This window comes from Osmerus mordax, chromosome 11 (genome assembly GCF_038355195.1).
Source record: "Osmerus mordax isolate fOsmMor3 chromosome 11, fOsmMor3.pri, whole genome shotgun sequence".
In the NCBI taxonomy this organism is placed as follows: domain Eukaryota; kingdom Metazoa; phylum Chordata; class Actinopteri; order Osmeriformes; family Osmeridae; genus Osmerus; species Osmerus mordax.
In genome coordinates this window covers 4,852,998-4,868,797 of record NC_090060.1, presented here as the reverse complement: position 1 = coordinate 4,868,797, position 15,800 = coordinate 4,852,998, and the positions used below count along the sequence as shown (strand labels likewise).

Below are 15,800 nucleotides of genomic sequence, written 5' to 3'. Positions count from 1 at the left end.
GAGATCATTTCTTGTGGAATAAATGCTATTGATCAATCAACCTCCATATTTCTGGTGGTCGGGTAGTGGGGGCCAAAGGGTCATTTGTCAAGAAGGGTGCCAAAAAGAGCTGTAATTGGTTTATTTTATTGGCTTCTGTGACATACAAGCTTACAGCCACAAGCAATTAGCCAGTCAGTTGGAGTCTTATCTGTCTTCTACTGCTTGCAGCCTCGATTGTGTGCATGAGTGGGTATGTATGTGTTTGTTAGCATGTGTGTGTATGTGTGCGTGTGTGTGTGTGCACGAGTGTGTGAGTGATTAGGGGCTAAACAAACAGAATATACAATGTTTTAGATAGACATAAGTATAATAAATAGCATTTCATTGCTATCTGTTAAAGGGTACATTTTAAACTCTCGATGCCCATACTGCACAATAAACACATTGGAATGACACCCACTAGTCAAAATAACTAACTGAACTCTCAGTTAAGGTAAGTCTAGGTAAGCTCATCCGGTCAACATGATTGGAAAAAACGCATGAATGAAACGGACGACGCCTCCTCTGACCTGCGCTTAAGACTTGACAGGCAACAACAAATATAACACCAGCCTGTCCTGGCTGGCGAAGGCAGCGTCACACACACCTCCCATGGCGCAAGGTCTCCCTCCGCAGTCCTCTTACCCCGCCTCATTCTTTGGCGGATCTAGCGCGTGAGTCATCGACGGACTTTAACTCTTTCTAGGCTGTAAAAGACGAGCGCAAGCACCCCATTACTGTTACTGGAGACCCAGAATTAACTACAACCCAGAATTAACTACAATTCTCGGCCGTGAAAAGCCTTACGTAGTGGTGGTGCAAAATGACTTCTCATTTTATTGCATCTCCCGTACCAAACATCTAATGGGACGTCCATCCTTCTCAACCATAGGCCTATACATCTCATAAAGAGCAGACAGAGATGTTTAATAGTGTGTGTCCTACTTCAACTTAAATAGTAGCTAGGCCTTGATCTCCTCAGCACGACCCAAAGAACCATGAGTCAATGCAGCATACAACACAAAGTGCCAGACATTGTAACGAAAACAATGCACTCCATACAGGTCCTTTAAAATCATGACGACCTGTATAATGTGTGTGTGTGTGTGTGTGTGTGTGCGTGTGTGTGTGTGCGTGTGTGTGTGTGTGCGTGCGTGTGTGTGTGTGTGTGTGTGTGTGTGTGTGTGTGTGTGTGTGCGTGTTTGATTTCAATATTGCGTAGCTTATCCTCTGACGCACGAGTCATGTGGAGCTTCTTATAGCAGGAGGAACTGTCCCCGGTGCTGAAACCAGAGAATCCCTGCACGCGCTCATGAGACAGAGATGCTAAAACCGCTCACAACTCTCAACGAAAACTAATTGCAAAGGTAAGATTAATATCTGATCAAGTTCAACTTTGCTTATGCTGATCCTGCGCTTAGACAATAGGTTATAAGGCTATTTGAGATTTTTTCAATTTGGACATTTAAAGCAACCTGATGCATATGCTCGAACCGCAGTGATGCCATGTTATTTGATGTTAGAGCTATGGTGTTTAGCTCTGCTTTGTGGGTTTGCAGTCAAATTGGCTCTTTATATAACAAATTATGCTAAAGTCGAAAATAAATCGACGATCTGTACAAATGCATCACTATTTTCTGTTTCGCAGTCCTGCATGACAATATAAAATTGTTTTCATTGAAAACTTGATATTACAGTTGCCTATTATTATAACACACTAGACCGTCGTGGATGTAGCCTATAGCGAGCATCCGTCCAAGGGTTACCAAGACAACGGGTTGTGTGACTCATTCTGGAGAACAGCAATTTGAAAACTAATGAGATTTACAGGCGAGCTGAATGCCCATGCTATTACTGGTCGGCAAACAGTCATTAGGGCGTTCAACAGATGCCATTTTCATTCTCAGAAACAAACAGAAAAAATAATTCAAGCAACAGGCAAAGACTCTGTTGACTGAAATCTTTTTTATTTTACAATAGAGACGGGTTATAAAACAGCCTATGCAGATAAGTAGCAGATGAACTGCTACTATTAGAACACATACGGTAGTATCAAATGTAGTTCATGAAACTACTTTGACTTTAGATAACATTTCAGACCCTGGAGTTTTGATTATATAAAATCATTTTCCAAATAACATCCAGATGTCTGATTGAGGAAAAGAACAGGATAACAGACATATATAGGCTAACACAAGACAAAATGTTGGAAATACTACAGTTTGAAACAGTAAAAATGTGTTAAGAGTAATTCCAAAAGGTCCCTTATGATGTCTCTACTCGTATCTTGTCCAGGTGAAACCATGCCCTCCGTACCCAAGCTCTTTACGGCAGGGATGGCCCTTCTCCTCACCTTAATCCCGCTGCTCTTCATCCTCATCCTCGGCACTGCTGACGTTCAGGGAGCGTCCGTCAGAGAACACAGACTGACGGCCAGCGAGCCGGACGCACGCATGGGGACCCCCTACGTGCCCCCTAACGCCGACATGCTCAAAGCTTTGGAGTACATCGAGACCCTCCGCCAGCAGACCGGGGCGGCCCCCGAGGATGAGAACCGCCACTCTCCAAACAACGATGTCGCAGGCGTGAACACAGAAAAACTACGCTCGATGCTAAAACTAACCACTCCATCTCAAACCCAGAGAGAGCCTGGGCGAGACCAAGATGAAGAGGAGGAGGAGGAGGAAGAGGAGGATGAAGGAGAAGGCAATGCAGAGGATAAGACCCAGGAGTGGCTGAAAGCTTTACTTAGTACCCTCGAACAGGGAGAAAAAAGTCCCAGACCAGCGCCAGAACGCAACACTGCCAGCCAAGTCTGGGCGGGAACTGGGCGGAGACCGGCAAAGTTAGAGGAGGATGGCAGCCAGGTAGAAGGCGGGGCTTATCCTTGGGCACGGCAGCAGCATGGCAGTAGCAAACTTCCCAGAAAGTACCCTCTGATGTTTGAAGATGAAGGGGAGGAGGGCGACGGGGAGGAGGAGAGGCAGAGGAGCTCAGACCGCGAGAGCCCCTTCAAACGCACCAATGAGAACGTGGAAGAAATGTACACGCCCCAGAATTTGGCCACTCTGCAGTCTGTGTTCGAGGAACTTGGGAGGCTGGCCAATGGCAAGGCCGGACACAAAAGGCAGGCCTATGCTGAGGATGATGAAGATGAAGAGGATGATAACACTGATGATGGCATGTTGAGGATGAGGAACCTGGACTACGATGAAGAGCCTGCAGAAGAGGACTGGGCACCTTTGGAGAAACAGATCAGGATGGAGGAGGAAGAGAGAGGCAACAGGAAAGAGTTTGACCGAGGCCTTGACGGTGATGATGATGTTGAGGAGGAGGAAGACGAGGAGAATGATGATGATGATGATGATGAAGGCAATTACCCGGCAAAGAGGTCAACACAGTCTGGCCCAGGAGAAGATCCAGATGACCTCACAAAGCTGGTGGACTACTACCTGTTAAAGGTGCTGGAGAAAACCAAGGAGGATCAACAGAAAAGAGAACTAGAAGAGGAGGAGAAAAGGGCTGTTAGAAGGGCGACTCAGTCCATCGACCCCGAGGCTATCTACCAGCTTTTCAGAATCTCCCAAAATTTACAGATACCTCCAGAGGATCTGTTGGATATGCTTAAGTCTGGAGAGGGCATTCAACAAGAACGGACCCCGCAGAGGAATCTAGCAAAGACACACCAGCCCAACTTTTTAGCCAAGGTTGAGGATAAGCTGAACTCTTACAAAAAGTACCAAAGCCCCCCTGCGAATTACTACAACAGACAGCTGCCCGAGGCTCAAGCAAGAGATATCACAGAAGACATCAACACAGAAGACATTCTAAACATTCTCGGACTGGGAAGCCTGGGAAATCAGAAGGCCACTGTCAAACATCATAAAAGCCCCCACGCGCCAGCTGCAAGGCAAGGAGACCGCACATTCTCTCATGCTGGCGTTCCCGAGAAGATAAAGGATGACTATGGCGATTCTGTTGACGAAGACGAGCTAGCGACATATTTAACAGGCCAAATGTTGGCGTTGTATCCGGAGCCAATAAAAAGCAAAGCAAGCCCAAAGCGATCCTCTCAACCTTTCTCGCAGAAGGAGCAGCCCACCCTTGGAACGTTCGAGCAGGCGATACAGGACTACTTCGACCATATGGACTCAGATAAAAGTAAATCTCAAAAAAGGCAGTCAGAAACCGAAGACATGGGAGGTGCAACTCAAACGCAACCCTTAGATGATGAGGCACTACTGAAAATTCTGAGCTTCTTAAACCCAGAGACCGACGAGAGCGAAGATAAGGACCTTAATGCCAAATCTGTCTAAGGAATGTAGATGGTGTAGATGAAGTATGTAGATATATGGTACATATTATATTCTTTTGATGGGGGAGAATCATAATAAAGTATTTTGAAAACTAAAAACATGCAAGAGTGTATTCAGTAGATTTACAACAATTCCTGCTTGTGTAGCAAATTTCTTTAGACCTCTATGGACAGATGTAGCTTCAGGGCAGTGGCTATTAATGTTAGCAACTGGGGTTTGTGGTATATTCAATGTTTTTGATATAGGCTAGTTAACAAAACACTAGTTAATAGGCCACTTTATAGTTCAAGTTTTCACCAGCCATTTCAATGCACATAATACAGCCAAACCTGTCAGATCCTTCAGATGCAGTATTGTGTTCTTAACTATATTTCTTACGTGTTTTCAGTAATGTGTGATGTTGAGATTAATAAAGCATTGACTTTATTTTTTCCTTACTGCGTAATGTTTCCTTTTTTAGAGAACACAAACCAAGTTGGAATTTATTATGGAAATGAGCAGATTGTATTCTTAATATGGACCTGTTGGACAATCCAGTTAACAATTGGAAAAGTGAAAACAAAAACCTATTATAGGCTATATATACTAGGCTAGAATACTTATATAGGCTATTTTGTTTTGCATATTAGCATTATAGTATCGGTAATCTGTATTGTATTTTATTGCCTATTCCTATTTCATCTTTTACCTGCTGCAATGCCACAATTTGCCCTTGGATATATAAAGAAGTACCATCTACTGGTGTTTTAGCCCCAGGCCCCACATTCATGGATTCTCTTTATCAACAACAGGTGGAGACAAACTAAAGCAAAAACATCAGTGTGACAGTATTTACACTGATTATTATTTTATTAAACCTATAGTATTCAGAGGACACTAAGAAGTAAAATAATTTTAAACTAGAGAGGGTACAATTTCTGGGGAAATTGTAGGGTGTGCTTGCTTGCGTCGGTTGCACAGGGGTCCGTTTTTTAATTACATTTTTACAACTGATATTTCTGTATATTTTATATAAAAATGCATACTTATTATTTATAAAGATTACATTTTTTTTGCTGCTCATTTACAACTGAAAATACGAGTGAAGTGTAGAATGAAATAGATGTCTTCTCATTTCCCCTGCAAGAGGCAGACTCATCGTTGAATCAAAACGAATACATTTGGCAGACCGGTGTACAAATTGACCTAATCTCTATGACTTAAACGTCATTTTAAGTTTTTCCCGTCTCATGATATTTTCAGGCATTTAGCCTACTCTTTGCATTCATTCATTAATAAAGAACCCCCTTTGAAGATTATTCTACGACGTTACCCGGCAATAGAAGATGGAATCGCGATTCAAACAGTACCATCTGCTAACTGAAAATATGCCCCCAAAAACGTAAATAAGCTTGACATTTATTTAGTGGAAAATCGCTCATTCATAAAAAGCTCACTGGTAGTGATCATTGTCAGTAACAACGCAAAATGCGATATAGCCCTGTGTGGAGAAGCTGACTAACCCTAGTCACGCGTGTTTTCGTGACGTTAGTGACGCAGTGACGTTAGTAACGTCAGTGACTGTGGCTAGCAAATTAGCCACCGTTAGCTTCACTTTTCGCCACAAAAGCTTAACTTAAGCCTAAACCATGCAACGGAACGTAAATTCCAATAGAAGCAACTCAATCGCTACCAAGACGAAACTTTTGACACCTACGTTGTCTATGTAGGCCAAATATTGACTGAGTTTTAGGGGGGCAAAAAAATAAATAAAAAAAATAATAATATATATGTGAGAGAACAAAGGCTTGAGCACACCCAATAAAAGCATTTGAAAAGGTAAGTTATCAACCCTAAGACATTTCACAAATGTAGTGAATGCAGAGGCAGTAATCGAATTAATTGTGAAAGACAAACATGTCACTAAGATAATCAACTTTTCACAGGTATCGCACACAACAGAAGAATATAACAGAGATTTACATTTACATTTAGTCATTTAGCAGATGCTCTTATCCAGAGCGACTTACAGTAATTACAGGGACATTCCCCCGAGGCAAGTAGGGTGAAGTGCCTTGCCCAAGGACACAACGTCATTTTGCAAGGCCGGGAATCGAACCAGCGACCTTCTAATTACTAGCCCGATTCTTTAACCGCTCAGCCACCTGACTCCCTATTACAATCCCTATTACAATTCTCGCAACACATTTTCCCCTGCACAGTAATTCTGTGAAAGTAACACACTCTTGCTTGATACAAATAATCTAACAGATACAAATGTAAATTCAAAGTCAATTTTTTGTAGAAACAAATCGTTAAAACAACTGTGTCAAAGTATTCTCAGTTATCAATCTCGATATGTCTTAAATGTTCTTGTATGTCAGTATGTAGGCTTACTCATGTATTCCTCCATTGTCTGTGAAGAGACCAAGAGAATATTCATTTAAATCCAAATGTATTTAATCTACCTTCAAAACAACAGGAAATTACATTAAATAGCATGATAACAATAATATTGGCTTTTCATAGTAGGCAGTAAGGGGCAGATGTTGTTATGAAAATACTTAGTTGAAGAATGTCAGTTCCAAATTACCTCCTGTTGGGAGTCTGCTTCCTCTATGGAGGTCCCTACAGCTTTTTTGGAGGTTTCCAGGATCTCGCCTCCCATTAGGAACTCATCCAGGATGAAGTAGGCCTTTTCAAAGTTAAATATGATATCCAACTCACACACCTGCAGGCAAGACCAAACACATACAATGTCCTTATCAGTCAGAGAAGCAAAATAAATAATTAATTGAAAAACACACATTGTGTTTAACAAACACCTCTTAAATTGAATGTACATTTTAAAAACGAAATTTCTTGATATAAAGAACAGTTTCTCAAGAAACCCTTGCAAGATGAGTGTGCTGAAAACATGACTGTGCAGTCCTATCACTCTTACATTGCCAAAATATTTATCCAGAAGCTCCACGTATCGATGTAGCACCTCCAGGGTCAGCAGCTCATTGTCCTGGTCCTCCAGACCACAGCAGAAATAAAGACTGGCGTACCTACAGTACACGGGAAAAGGTCAAACATAGTTCTTCAAAGTTAACAGAAGAGGCGTATATTGGTGGTCCTTTACATTATACCCATTTCTGTGGAACGAATGAGGTGTAGACTATTTAGCCCCTAAACTGTACCCCTGGCCTACCCCTCCACCACCTTCCTCACTTACCCCTCCACCACCCTCCTCACCTACCCCTCCACCACCCTCCTCACCTACCCATCCACCACTCTCCTCACCTACCCATCCACCACCCTCCTCACCTACCCCTCCACCGCCCTCCTCACCTACCCCTCCACCACCCTCCTCACCTACCCCTCAACCACCCTCCTCACCTACCCATCCACCACTCTCCTCACCTATCCACCACCCTCCTCACCTCTTGTAGACGATCTTGAGGTCCCTCCATTGCAGGAAGTTGCAAGAGCGTGGTGGGCGGGCCAGCACCATCAGGGTCATGTCCCTGATCACCTTCTTCTTCTCTCGCTCCGGGAGCGGGGTGAACCACTTCTGCAGACGCAACTTCCCCTGTCGGCTGAAGAGCAACAGGAAGTGAATCTGTTACAGGACAAGAATGAGGTATTTGTAAAGTTGAGTCATATAGGTACAGAATTTGATTTTTTTTACGATTTAGTACCATGTGATTATATAGAGTAGACCACATTTGATATGAACACATGCTAGATCATGGCAGAACTTAAAAATAAATAGTATCTTATGGTGTGAATTATAGGAAATTAATTTACAATATTAAATATGGTTATAAAATGGCTGGCAGTGGTTATGAACATGTTGTCTTTAGAGCGACAGATAAAAACGTGCCCGACGAGTTCTTTGGTTTAATCTGAGGGGCCATGGTCTAAGTCTACAAACGTTGTTATTACCGTGAAGTTAATCAGTAACTGGAGAAATATGCACCGCTCACATAAACACATAAGACATGAAGCCTTACCCACTGCATACTCACACAAGTGGAACACAACCTACCTTATGTTAACTATCAGCGTACTTACTGACACCATAGATCCACAACACGTTCTTAAAAGCAAACATGATAAATGCTACTTTGTTCATGGACACACTATCGCCTTAACGAGGCCATTCATTCTCGGGAAGAATTTTCCGTGGTGCTCTTTGACCTACGTTTCTTTTATAATTTCCCATTCGCTCTCCAGATTATACCAACATCAGGAACTAAAACAGGTGGAGATGACACTCCGTATACACTCCGTATGGCCAAGGTGTGAAAACACCGCAGACTTTGTCAACTGTCTGAAAAAGAGCATATCCTTCCTCACCTATAGAACAGGTGTTAGGCTATTATAATAGCTTCTTTGGCATATGAATGCCACATCCTGAATAGTTGCCGATTTCTATTCAAAAACTTACCATCTTGCCACTGCAGTTAGTGGAGAGTTCTGTTGAATTTGAGAACAGTGTATTATTTTCTGTTATTTCTCGACTAAAACCGGTATCTTGGGATGAGACATCGTCGACACTCCCAGAATAGGCTAATGTGCGTAAAGTGGCAAAACCACACCTTCTTCAGGAGCACCGCGCCCTGCTTTCGTCAAACTGTTTCGGGATTGGCTGACACCTATCAGCTCGATCGGGGCAAGGTGCACATAGACCCTGCTCAATCAGTAATAAAATGAAACTTTTTAATGTAATTGTGTTTGTAGAGTTGGGATGGATGTATATAATGCTGTGAATGTATATAAAACTGTGAATAATATGGGAAGTAATTATTATCAAATGAATTAAGATGAGCACAGGGTTTTTATACATTTGTGATGTAGCCTAGGTATTGTAACTGGGCACGAAATTACAATTGACAAACAAACAAATGCACATCGCTGAACTTGAATGAACCACAACAGTCCCCTCATTTGTTGCCGCTTGGTGACCCAAGGTGTCACCCAGTACAATGTAAATTCAACACACGTGGTCTTGGTCCACGTTAAAATGGGAGCAGAACTCACAGTAACGGCCGAGAGGATTCCAGAGGTAACAATGTCTCTTTACCGAAACTCTGCCTGGTTTCTGAAAGGGCTGACTGAATTTACAAGGTAAGAAATACTTGGCAATTATTTTCCACTGTTGAGTTATGTTAGTTTTTCTGTGTAGATACTACAGACAACTTGTTGGTCTAACAACTATTAAATAAATAGTAATTTGAAATAGTTTTGTCAGCTGTATTTAATGCCGCTTGTTCCTATGTGCCAACTAATTGGATCCAACAGTAATTTTGCTTCCACTATTACATCCTTTTGTTTCCCCAAAATCCTACATTGTGTGTGTGTATGTGTTTGTGTTTGCATGTAAGTGCATGTGCATACACATGAAAGTTAATTTGTCACATTCAAGTCATATGTAAGATTTGTACCATATTTGTATATTTCATGCAATGTCACAAAGGGCTTAACATATGCCAATTTAAAGTCAATGTAAACCCTCAGAGAGAACAAGGAATACATCTCTAGGATGGGTAAAACAATTCTCATGGGAGAATCATAGATTTCAGCAGAAGTGTGACATTTGAGTTGTGTTTCTATCCTTGTCCATGATTATCATGTTCATCGTATGTTTGTTCATGTTTATTTTGCAACAGTTCTGAATGTATCAGGGTTAGACTTGACTGATCCTTAATAAAACGCTTGGTAGATGGTTGCATGATGAATATCCTGCTTTTGACTGTTCATATCATGTTTGAAATATGTCTGTGTTACAGTAGGAAATTGATTTAAGATCTCTATAGGAGGTTCTTGGTGACAGCTAAGGCCTTCAAGGTTAATCTATGCAATGCATGATGAACATCCCCCTTTTGTCACATACGGTCTACTCAATCAGTGGAATGACTAGCGGCCATAGAGAGCCGTAAACACAACAGCGAGATCTTTCTCAGATTGATATGCCTTGCACAGGTCACAGGGTTGTTGACTTGGAAACCTCCATCTGAAATTCTTGAGCCACCTAGCTGGGAGTTCGAGACATCACACTTTGGAAGAGCATATCTAGTAATGATCCACTTAGTTGAGGAATTGCTCAAATCGACATGGATCAAATCTACACAAAATACCCTTTGAAAAGAATTGACGTTATTTCAGTCGGGTTTGGTTGAACTATTTGCCATCTGACTGGGAGTCAGATGGCTGAGCGGTGAGGGAGTCGGGCTAGTAATCTGAAGGTTGCCAGTTCGATTCCCTGCTGTGTAAATTGACGTTGTGTCCTTGGGCAAGGCACTTCACCCTACTTGCCTCGGGGGGAATGTCCCTGTACTTACTGTAAGTCGCTCTGGATAAGAGCGTCTACTAAATGTAACTGTAAACTATTTGCCTCGGACTACATATTGTGCACCAGTCCCTAATCCCATCAATTGTGAATGAGACTAAATGTTTTGGATCGTCTCAGACGCTCACACTGTCCTGAACAACAAAGCTTACTCTTCTAAAGAGGTGCTTTTGTCATTCTTTTCCTCGTCCCTTTGTTCAATGTCATCTTTCTCCCAGAAAGCCATCTCTCTCTCTCCCTCTCTCTGTCTCAACCCGGCCTTACCCCGGCCCTCGCTAATGGCTCTCTGGGTGACACGACGGAACAGAGGCCGCATTTAGCCCAAAATAATCGTTCAGTGCGGCGCCGCCTTTCTCTCTTGTACCCCCCTGCTGTCATTGGTGAGAGCCGTCGAACAATGACAATCATTGAGGTGCTCAAAGAGCCACACACAAGAGCTGCCCGGCTGTGTCTCCCTCCGCAACACGCCGTCTTTCTGTCATTGGTTAAGAGATCATGCAAGGTGGCCCATCTCTCTTTCTTACTGCTGAACACTAAGGCCCAGTTTCCCAGACATGGATTAAACCTAGTCCTAAAGCAAGAGGAAAATTCGACCAAAGTTCTTAGTCGAGGACTAGGGTTAATCCATGTGAGGGAAACTGGCTGTAAGTGTGTGGAGCTGTCCTGATGTGACAGCTTGGGCATACGGTTACCTCAAACACATATTGGCCTTATATAAGCCCTGCAGTCAGTGCTTGGTTATTGACACACACACTCACACACACATACACAAGCTAAGACCAATGTGTGTATGTGTTGCAGAAGCGCTTTCCTGACGGCAGCCAAGCGCTTTGTGGAGAAAGACATCGATGTGGCTCTGGCGGGCAGATCCTTCATGATCACAGGAGCTAACAGTGGCATAGGGAGAGCCACTGCCATGGCCATTGCTAAGAGAGGTAGGCCTCACCTACGATGGGGGGGGGGGGAGGGGGAGAGGGATTTAAATCAGGTGTGCATGGCTTTGAGCATTGGTATCTCAGTCATGCTAACAGCAGATTTCCTCTATCCAAATTAATTGTCATCATGGATCCATTCCCTTAAAGAGTGAAAGCCAATATACCTATACAGGAACACCTGTACTGTGGATAGACTTCTGTGACCTGGTATAACCCCTCCATGTCTTCGCAGGTGGTACGCTCCACATGGTGTGCAGGAACAAAGACAAGGCAGAGGAGGCTAGGGCTGACATCGTTAAGGAGACAGGAAACAAGGTGAGTTTAAAGGGGCCCAATGCCGCACTGTAATGCGATAAACCAGACTACACCCGAACCCAACGATGAGTTCTGTCTTCTCAGGAAGTATATGTTCACATTCTGGACCTGTCTGAGACCAGGAAGGTGTGGGAGTTTGCTGAGGCCTTTAAGAAAAAGTACAAAGCTCTCAATGTCCTGGTGAGTGATGGAAGCTCAACCCCCTCTCCCCCAAACATGTTCTTCTCTCCTGCCTAACTTCCTGTGGGTTTTCTGTAGGTCTTTAGTAGTTCTTCATGTGAGATTGATATCCAATTTTATGTGCGATTGATCCGTACAGATTAATAATGCTGGTTGTATAATGACCCAGAGGGAGGTCAATGCCGAGGGACTGGAAAAGAGCTTTGCCAGTAATGTCCTTGGTGAGTAGAAACCAGACAGAAAGACTAAATACCACGTTCGAAATCCCTCGTATTGATTTCCCTGTTTCCCAACTCTCTTCTACGTTTTTAGGAGTGTACATACTGACTAAGGCTCTGATTCCCTTACTGGAGAAGAGTGCTGATCCCAGAGTGGTGAGTTAGATGGCCCTATGTTGGAAATATCTCTGTCTCTTTCGCTTACTTTCTCTCTATTTCTCTCTCTCTTTCTCATCCTCTTTAAATTCTCACACAGACGCACACGTTCTCTCTGTTCCTCACACACAGAAACACACACAGTCACGCAAACACAAAGATATATCTTTAATATTAATGATCAGTCAGCTCCAACTGACTGAATTACAACAACAACCGAACAACCTTTCACCCTTAATCATTATTTCATGCATCCTGTGCTTCACCAAAACACCAAGTTCCTCTTTCAATTTCCTAAAACCTCCCTCCCTCCCTCCCTCCCTCCCTCCCTCCCTCCCTCCCTCCCTCCCTCCCTCCCTCCCTCCCTCCCTCCCTCCCTCCCTCCCTCCCTCCCTCCCTCCCTCCCTCCCTCCCTCCCTCTTCCCTCCCTCAGGTTTCAGTGTCCTCCGGAGGCATGCTCGTTCAGAAGCTGAGGTCAGGCAACCTGCAGTCTGAGAGAGGCCACTACGACGGCACCATGGTGTACGCCCAGAACAAGGTGTGATCGCAGCTTTCTGAATCTGGGCACTGGTGGTCACTCACAGACTTGAAAGGCACACATTGGTTTGGATAGCTGACAAGTAGAGGGGGATATACTGCTAGGTGTACACGATGACATGGCCTGGCATAGCTTGTTGCTTTGTGTGTGTATATTAAGGTTGAAACAGTAGCAAAATGTGTCTGTGCATGTGTCTGTGCATGTGTCTGTGCATGTGTCTGCATGTTTGTGTGTGTGTCCTATAGAGGCAGCAGGTGGTGATGACAGAGCAGTGGGCCAAAGCGCACACCAACATTCACTTCTCTGTCATGCACCCTGGTTGGGTGGACACCCCAGGTACTTTACAAATGGGTACACCATTATTATTACTATTACTATAATTACACCATTACTATTACTATAAACACTCTTACTATAAGTACTCTTACTACACATGTTCTTACTGTAATTGTATTAAAATAAGTGTTATTATTACAGTTTACAGTTTATATGATCATTACTATTATGATCTGAAAGGTAGATAACAGTTGCCAAACAGGATATCATCTGTTTATTTTTTTTCCAAAGCACACTTAACCTGTGTATTTACTTTATTCTTTCCCTCCCCTCTTACTCTCTCTCTCTCTCTCTCTCTGTCTCTCTCTCTCTCTCTCTCTCTCTCTCTCTCTCTCTCTCTCTCTCTCTCTCTCTCTCTCCTCTCCCTCTCCCTCTCCCTCTCCCTCTCTCTCTCTCTCTCTCTCTCTCTCTCTCTCTCTCTCTCTCTCCCTCTCCCTCTCCCTGTGTGTGGTTCTAGCGGTGGCCAACGCCATGCCTGACTTCCATCGGTCCATGAAGGAGAGTTTGAGGGCCCCGGAGCAAGGGGCCGACACCGTGGTGTGGCTGGCCCTCTCTGAGGCGGCTGCTGCAGGGCCCAGCGGACGCTTCTTCCAGGGTAGGCCGGGTCCCTGTACAGCCTTCAGTTGGTATTTCCATGATTGAATGGATCGTTGACACGTTCGCTGTTTGATTGTCTGAAGCTTTGGATGTTGGGAGTTTAAGTGGAGTGAGATGTTTCGCTCTCTTTCTCCAACCTCGCTGGATCTCTCTCTCTCTCTCCTCACAACGAGTTCTCCATCAGGGCTCCAGGAGAAAAACGGGGGCTCTTTAAGACAAACAGTCTCATCAGCACAGTGGACCTCTCAGTGACAAGAACTAATGGTAGCCGGAGGAAAAACAGACAAAGAGAGAGATGAGGGAAAATAGATATGATTAAGGGCGGGAGGGTGTTCAAGTCAGGCTGGATGGGTGTTTGTGTGTGGGTGTGTGTGTGTTTGGAAGTGTGTGTGAGGGTATGAGTGGGATGAGAGCTGGCTCTGTGCAGCGTTTGTCGGTGTAGTGAATCAAGGGGCTGTAGAGAGGAGTGCTCTGGCATTGCTTCATCACAGCTGGAGTAGGCAGCTCTCGGTACCAGATACTACCAGAGAGTACAGCGGACGCCAGCGTGCACACACACACACACACACACACACACACACACACACACACACACACACACACACACACACACACGTGCGCACACACTGTGTGACCTCAGTGACCTTAGAGAAGCACCACAGAAAATGGATAAACAAACACCACACCTTTGTCTCTATGCATGTTGTTTGGCAAAATAAATCTTTATCTTTCATCAGATAAACAGCAAATGAATGAATGTCAGGAACTGTGTTTGTATACAGATACATTTACATTTATACATTTTACAGTTGATCTGTTTTGAATGTGTGTGTGTGTGTGTGTGTGTGTGTCAGACCGGAAGATGGTGCCTGCCCACCTGCCCCTGGCCTGGACCCACAGCTCCCCCCTGGAGGAGCAGAAATTCATGAGTGTGATGGAGGACCTGAGCAAGACCTTCCAACCCCACTGAGCTGCTCAATCCAGTCAACAGTCTCCCCAATACACCCCCTTTTCACAAACACACAAAAACACACGCTCTTTTCTATCTCACTCTAGTTCTCTTTTTAACACATATTGCTGTTTGTAAACAGCTATAGACCCATTTTAGCATTCTTTAAAGAGTATTTTAATAAATTACTAATCTTGTGTTACAGCCAATGAACAGTGTGATGGTGACACTGATTTGTCTCTGTCTTTCTGCTCAGAGGTCATGAGGTCAAACTGCTGATGGAGGAAGCACTTCTTAGAAAGTACACTACGCATTCAACTAAGCACTCAAACTGACAGAACATGTGTATCCCGCCCCTTCACACAGTGACTTAATGGAAGCTGTCACTCAGATGGGAATCTGATTTGACCTAAGTCACGTCACTCACCCTATCCATCACATGCAGTCACCGGCCGATTGGGCTCAATCTTACTTGCCTGGGTGGGCTGGTGTTGAATGTCTTTACCACTAAGTTCCTTCACTATGGAAACTGTATGTGTTTTCCTCACAAATTATAATACTAAAAATACAACTGTGAATAATGATGATAGACAGGAGCTGACAACAGTAGGAGTTACAGCGCATCTTAGATTGAACCCATTCTTGAGACGTGCTTCTCTGTCAGTCCAACATGGCCCTCAGACTAGAGACAGGGCCAACCCACAGTATGACCTGACATGTGCATTATGAGAATGGCCTATGTGTTTAACTACTGATAGTATGCTTAAGGGATTAATGATTAAAGCACTTCTATGGTTTGCTGTTACTTACTGTGACATACTGCAGTGTTACCTGGGAATCCAAGCTTGAATAAAAACACCTTGGTGAGAAAAGCCTCTTAGTCTTTCTTATTCTTGAATGTGATAACAAATTGAAAGAAA

The 15,800-nt window shown here is 43.7% G+C and overlaps 3 protein-coding genes across 4 annotated transcripts; 2 read left to right on the top strand and 1 right to left on the bottom strand.

Annotated features, from left to right (window-relative positions):
* Positions 1-2,354: 2,354 nt before the first annotated feature.
* Positions 2,355-4,707, top strand: LOC136951556 (secretogranin-2b-like). The gene has a single exon (XM_067246018.1). The coding sequence runs from the start codon at positions 2,358-2,360 to the stop codon at positions 4,335-4,337; it is 1,980 nt and encodes a 659-aa protein (XP_067102119.1). The 5' UTR covers positions 2,355-2,357; the 3' UTR covers positions 4,338-4,707.
* Positions 4,708-6,136: 1,429 nt separating this feature from the next.
* ap1s3a (adaptor related protein complex 1 subunit sigma 3a) lies at positions 6,137-8,867 on the bottom strand. The gene is made up of 5 exons (XM_067246022.1): positions 8,755-8,867; positions 7,745-7,923; positions 7,261-7,369; positions 6,910-7,047; positions 6,137-6,732 (listed from the first exon to the last, which is right to left on the bottom strand). Exons 1-5 carry the CDS (start codon positions 8,755-8,757, stop codon positions 6,697-6,699), a joined length of 465 nt encoding a protein of 154 aa, XP_067102123.1. The 5' UTR covers positions 8,758-8,867; the 3' UTR covers positions 6,137-6,696.
* A 463-nt stretch (positions 8,868-9,330) lies between these two features.
* Positions 9,331-15,746, top strand: dhrs12la (dehydrogenase/reductase 12-like a). 2 transcript variants are annotated; one of them, XM_067246019.1, is made up of 10 exons: positions 9,331-9,434; positions 11,458-11,591; positions 11,824-11,906; positions 11,991-12,086; positions 12,226-12,307; positions 12,399-12,460; positions 12,894-12,998; positions 13,244-13,334; positions 13,792-13,929; positions 14,786-15,746. In XM_067246019.1, exons 1-10 carry the CDS (start codon positions 9,331-9,333, stop codon positions 14,899-14,901), a joined length of 1,011 nt encoding a protein of 336 aa, XP_067102120.1. In that variant the 3' UTR covers positions 14,902-15,746. The 2 variants fall into 2 exon arrangements, with proteins under 2 accessions (XP_067102120.1, XP_067102122.1); XM_067246021.1 differs by having other exon boundaries at positions 9,364-9,434; positions 13,244-13,349.
* The last annotated feature ends 54 nt before the right edge of the window (positions 15,747-15,800 follow it).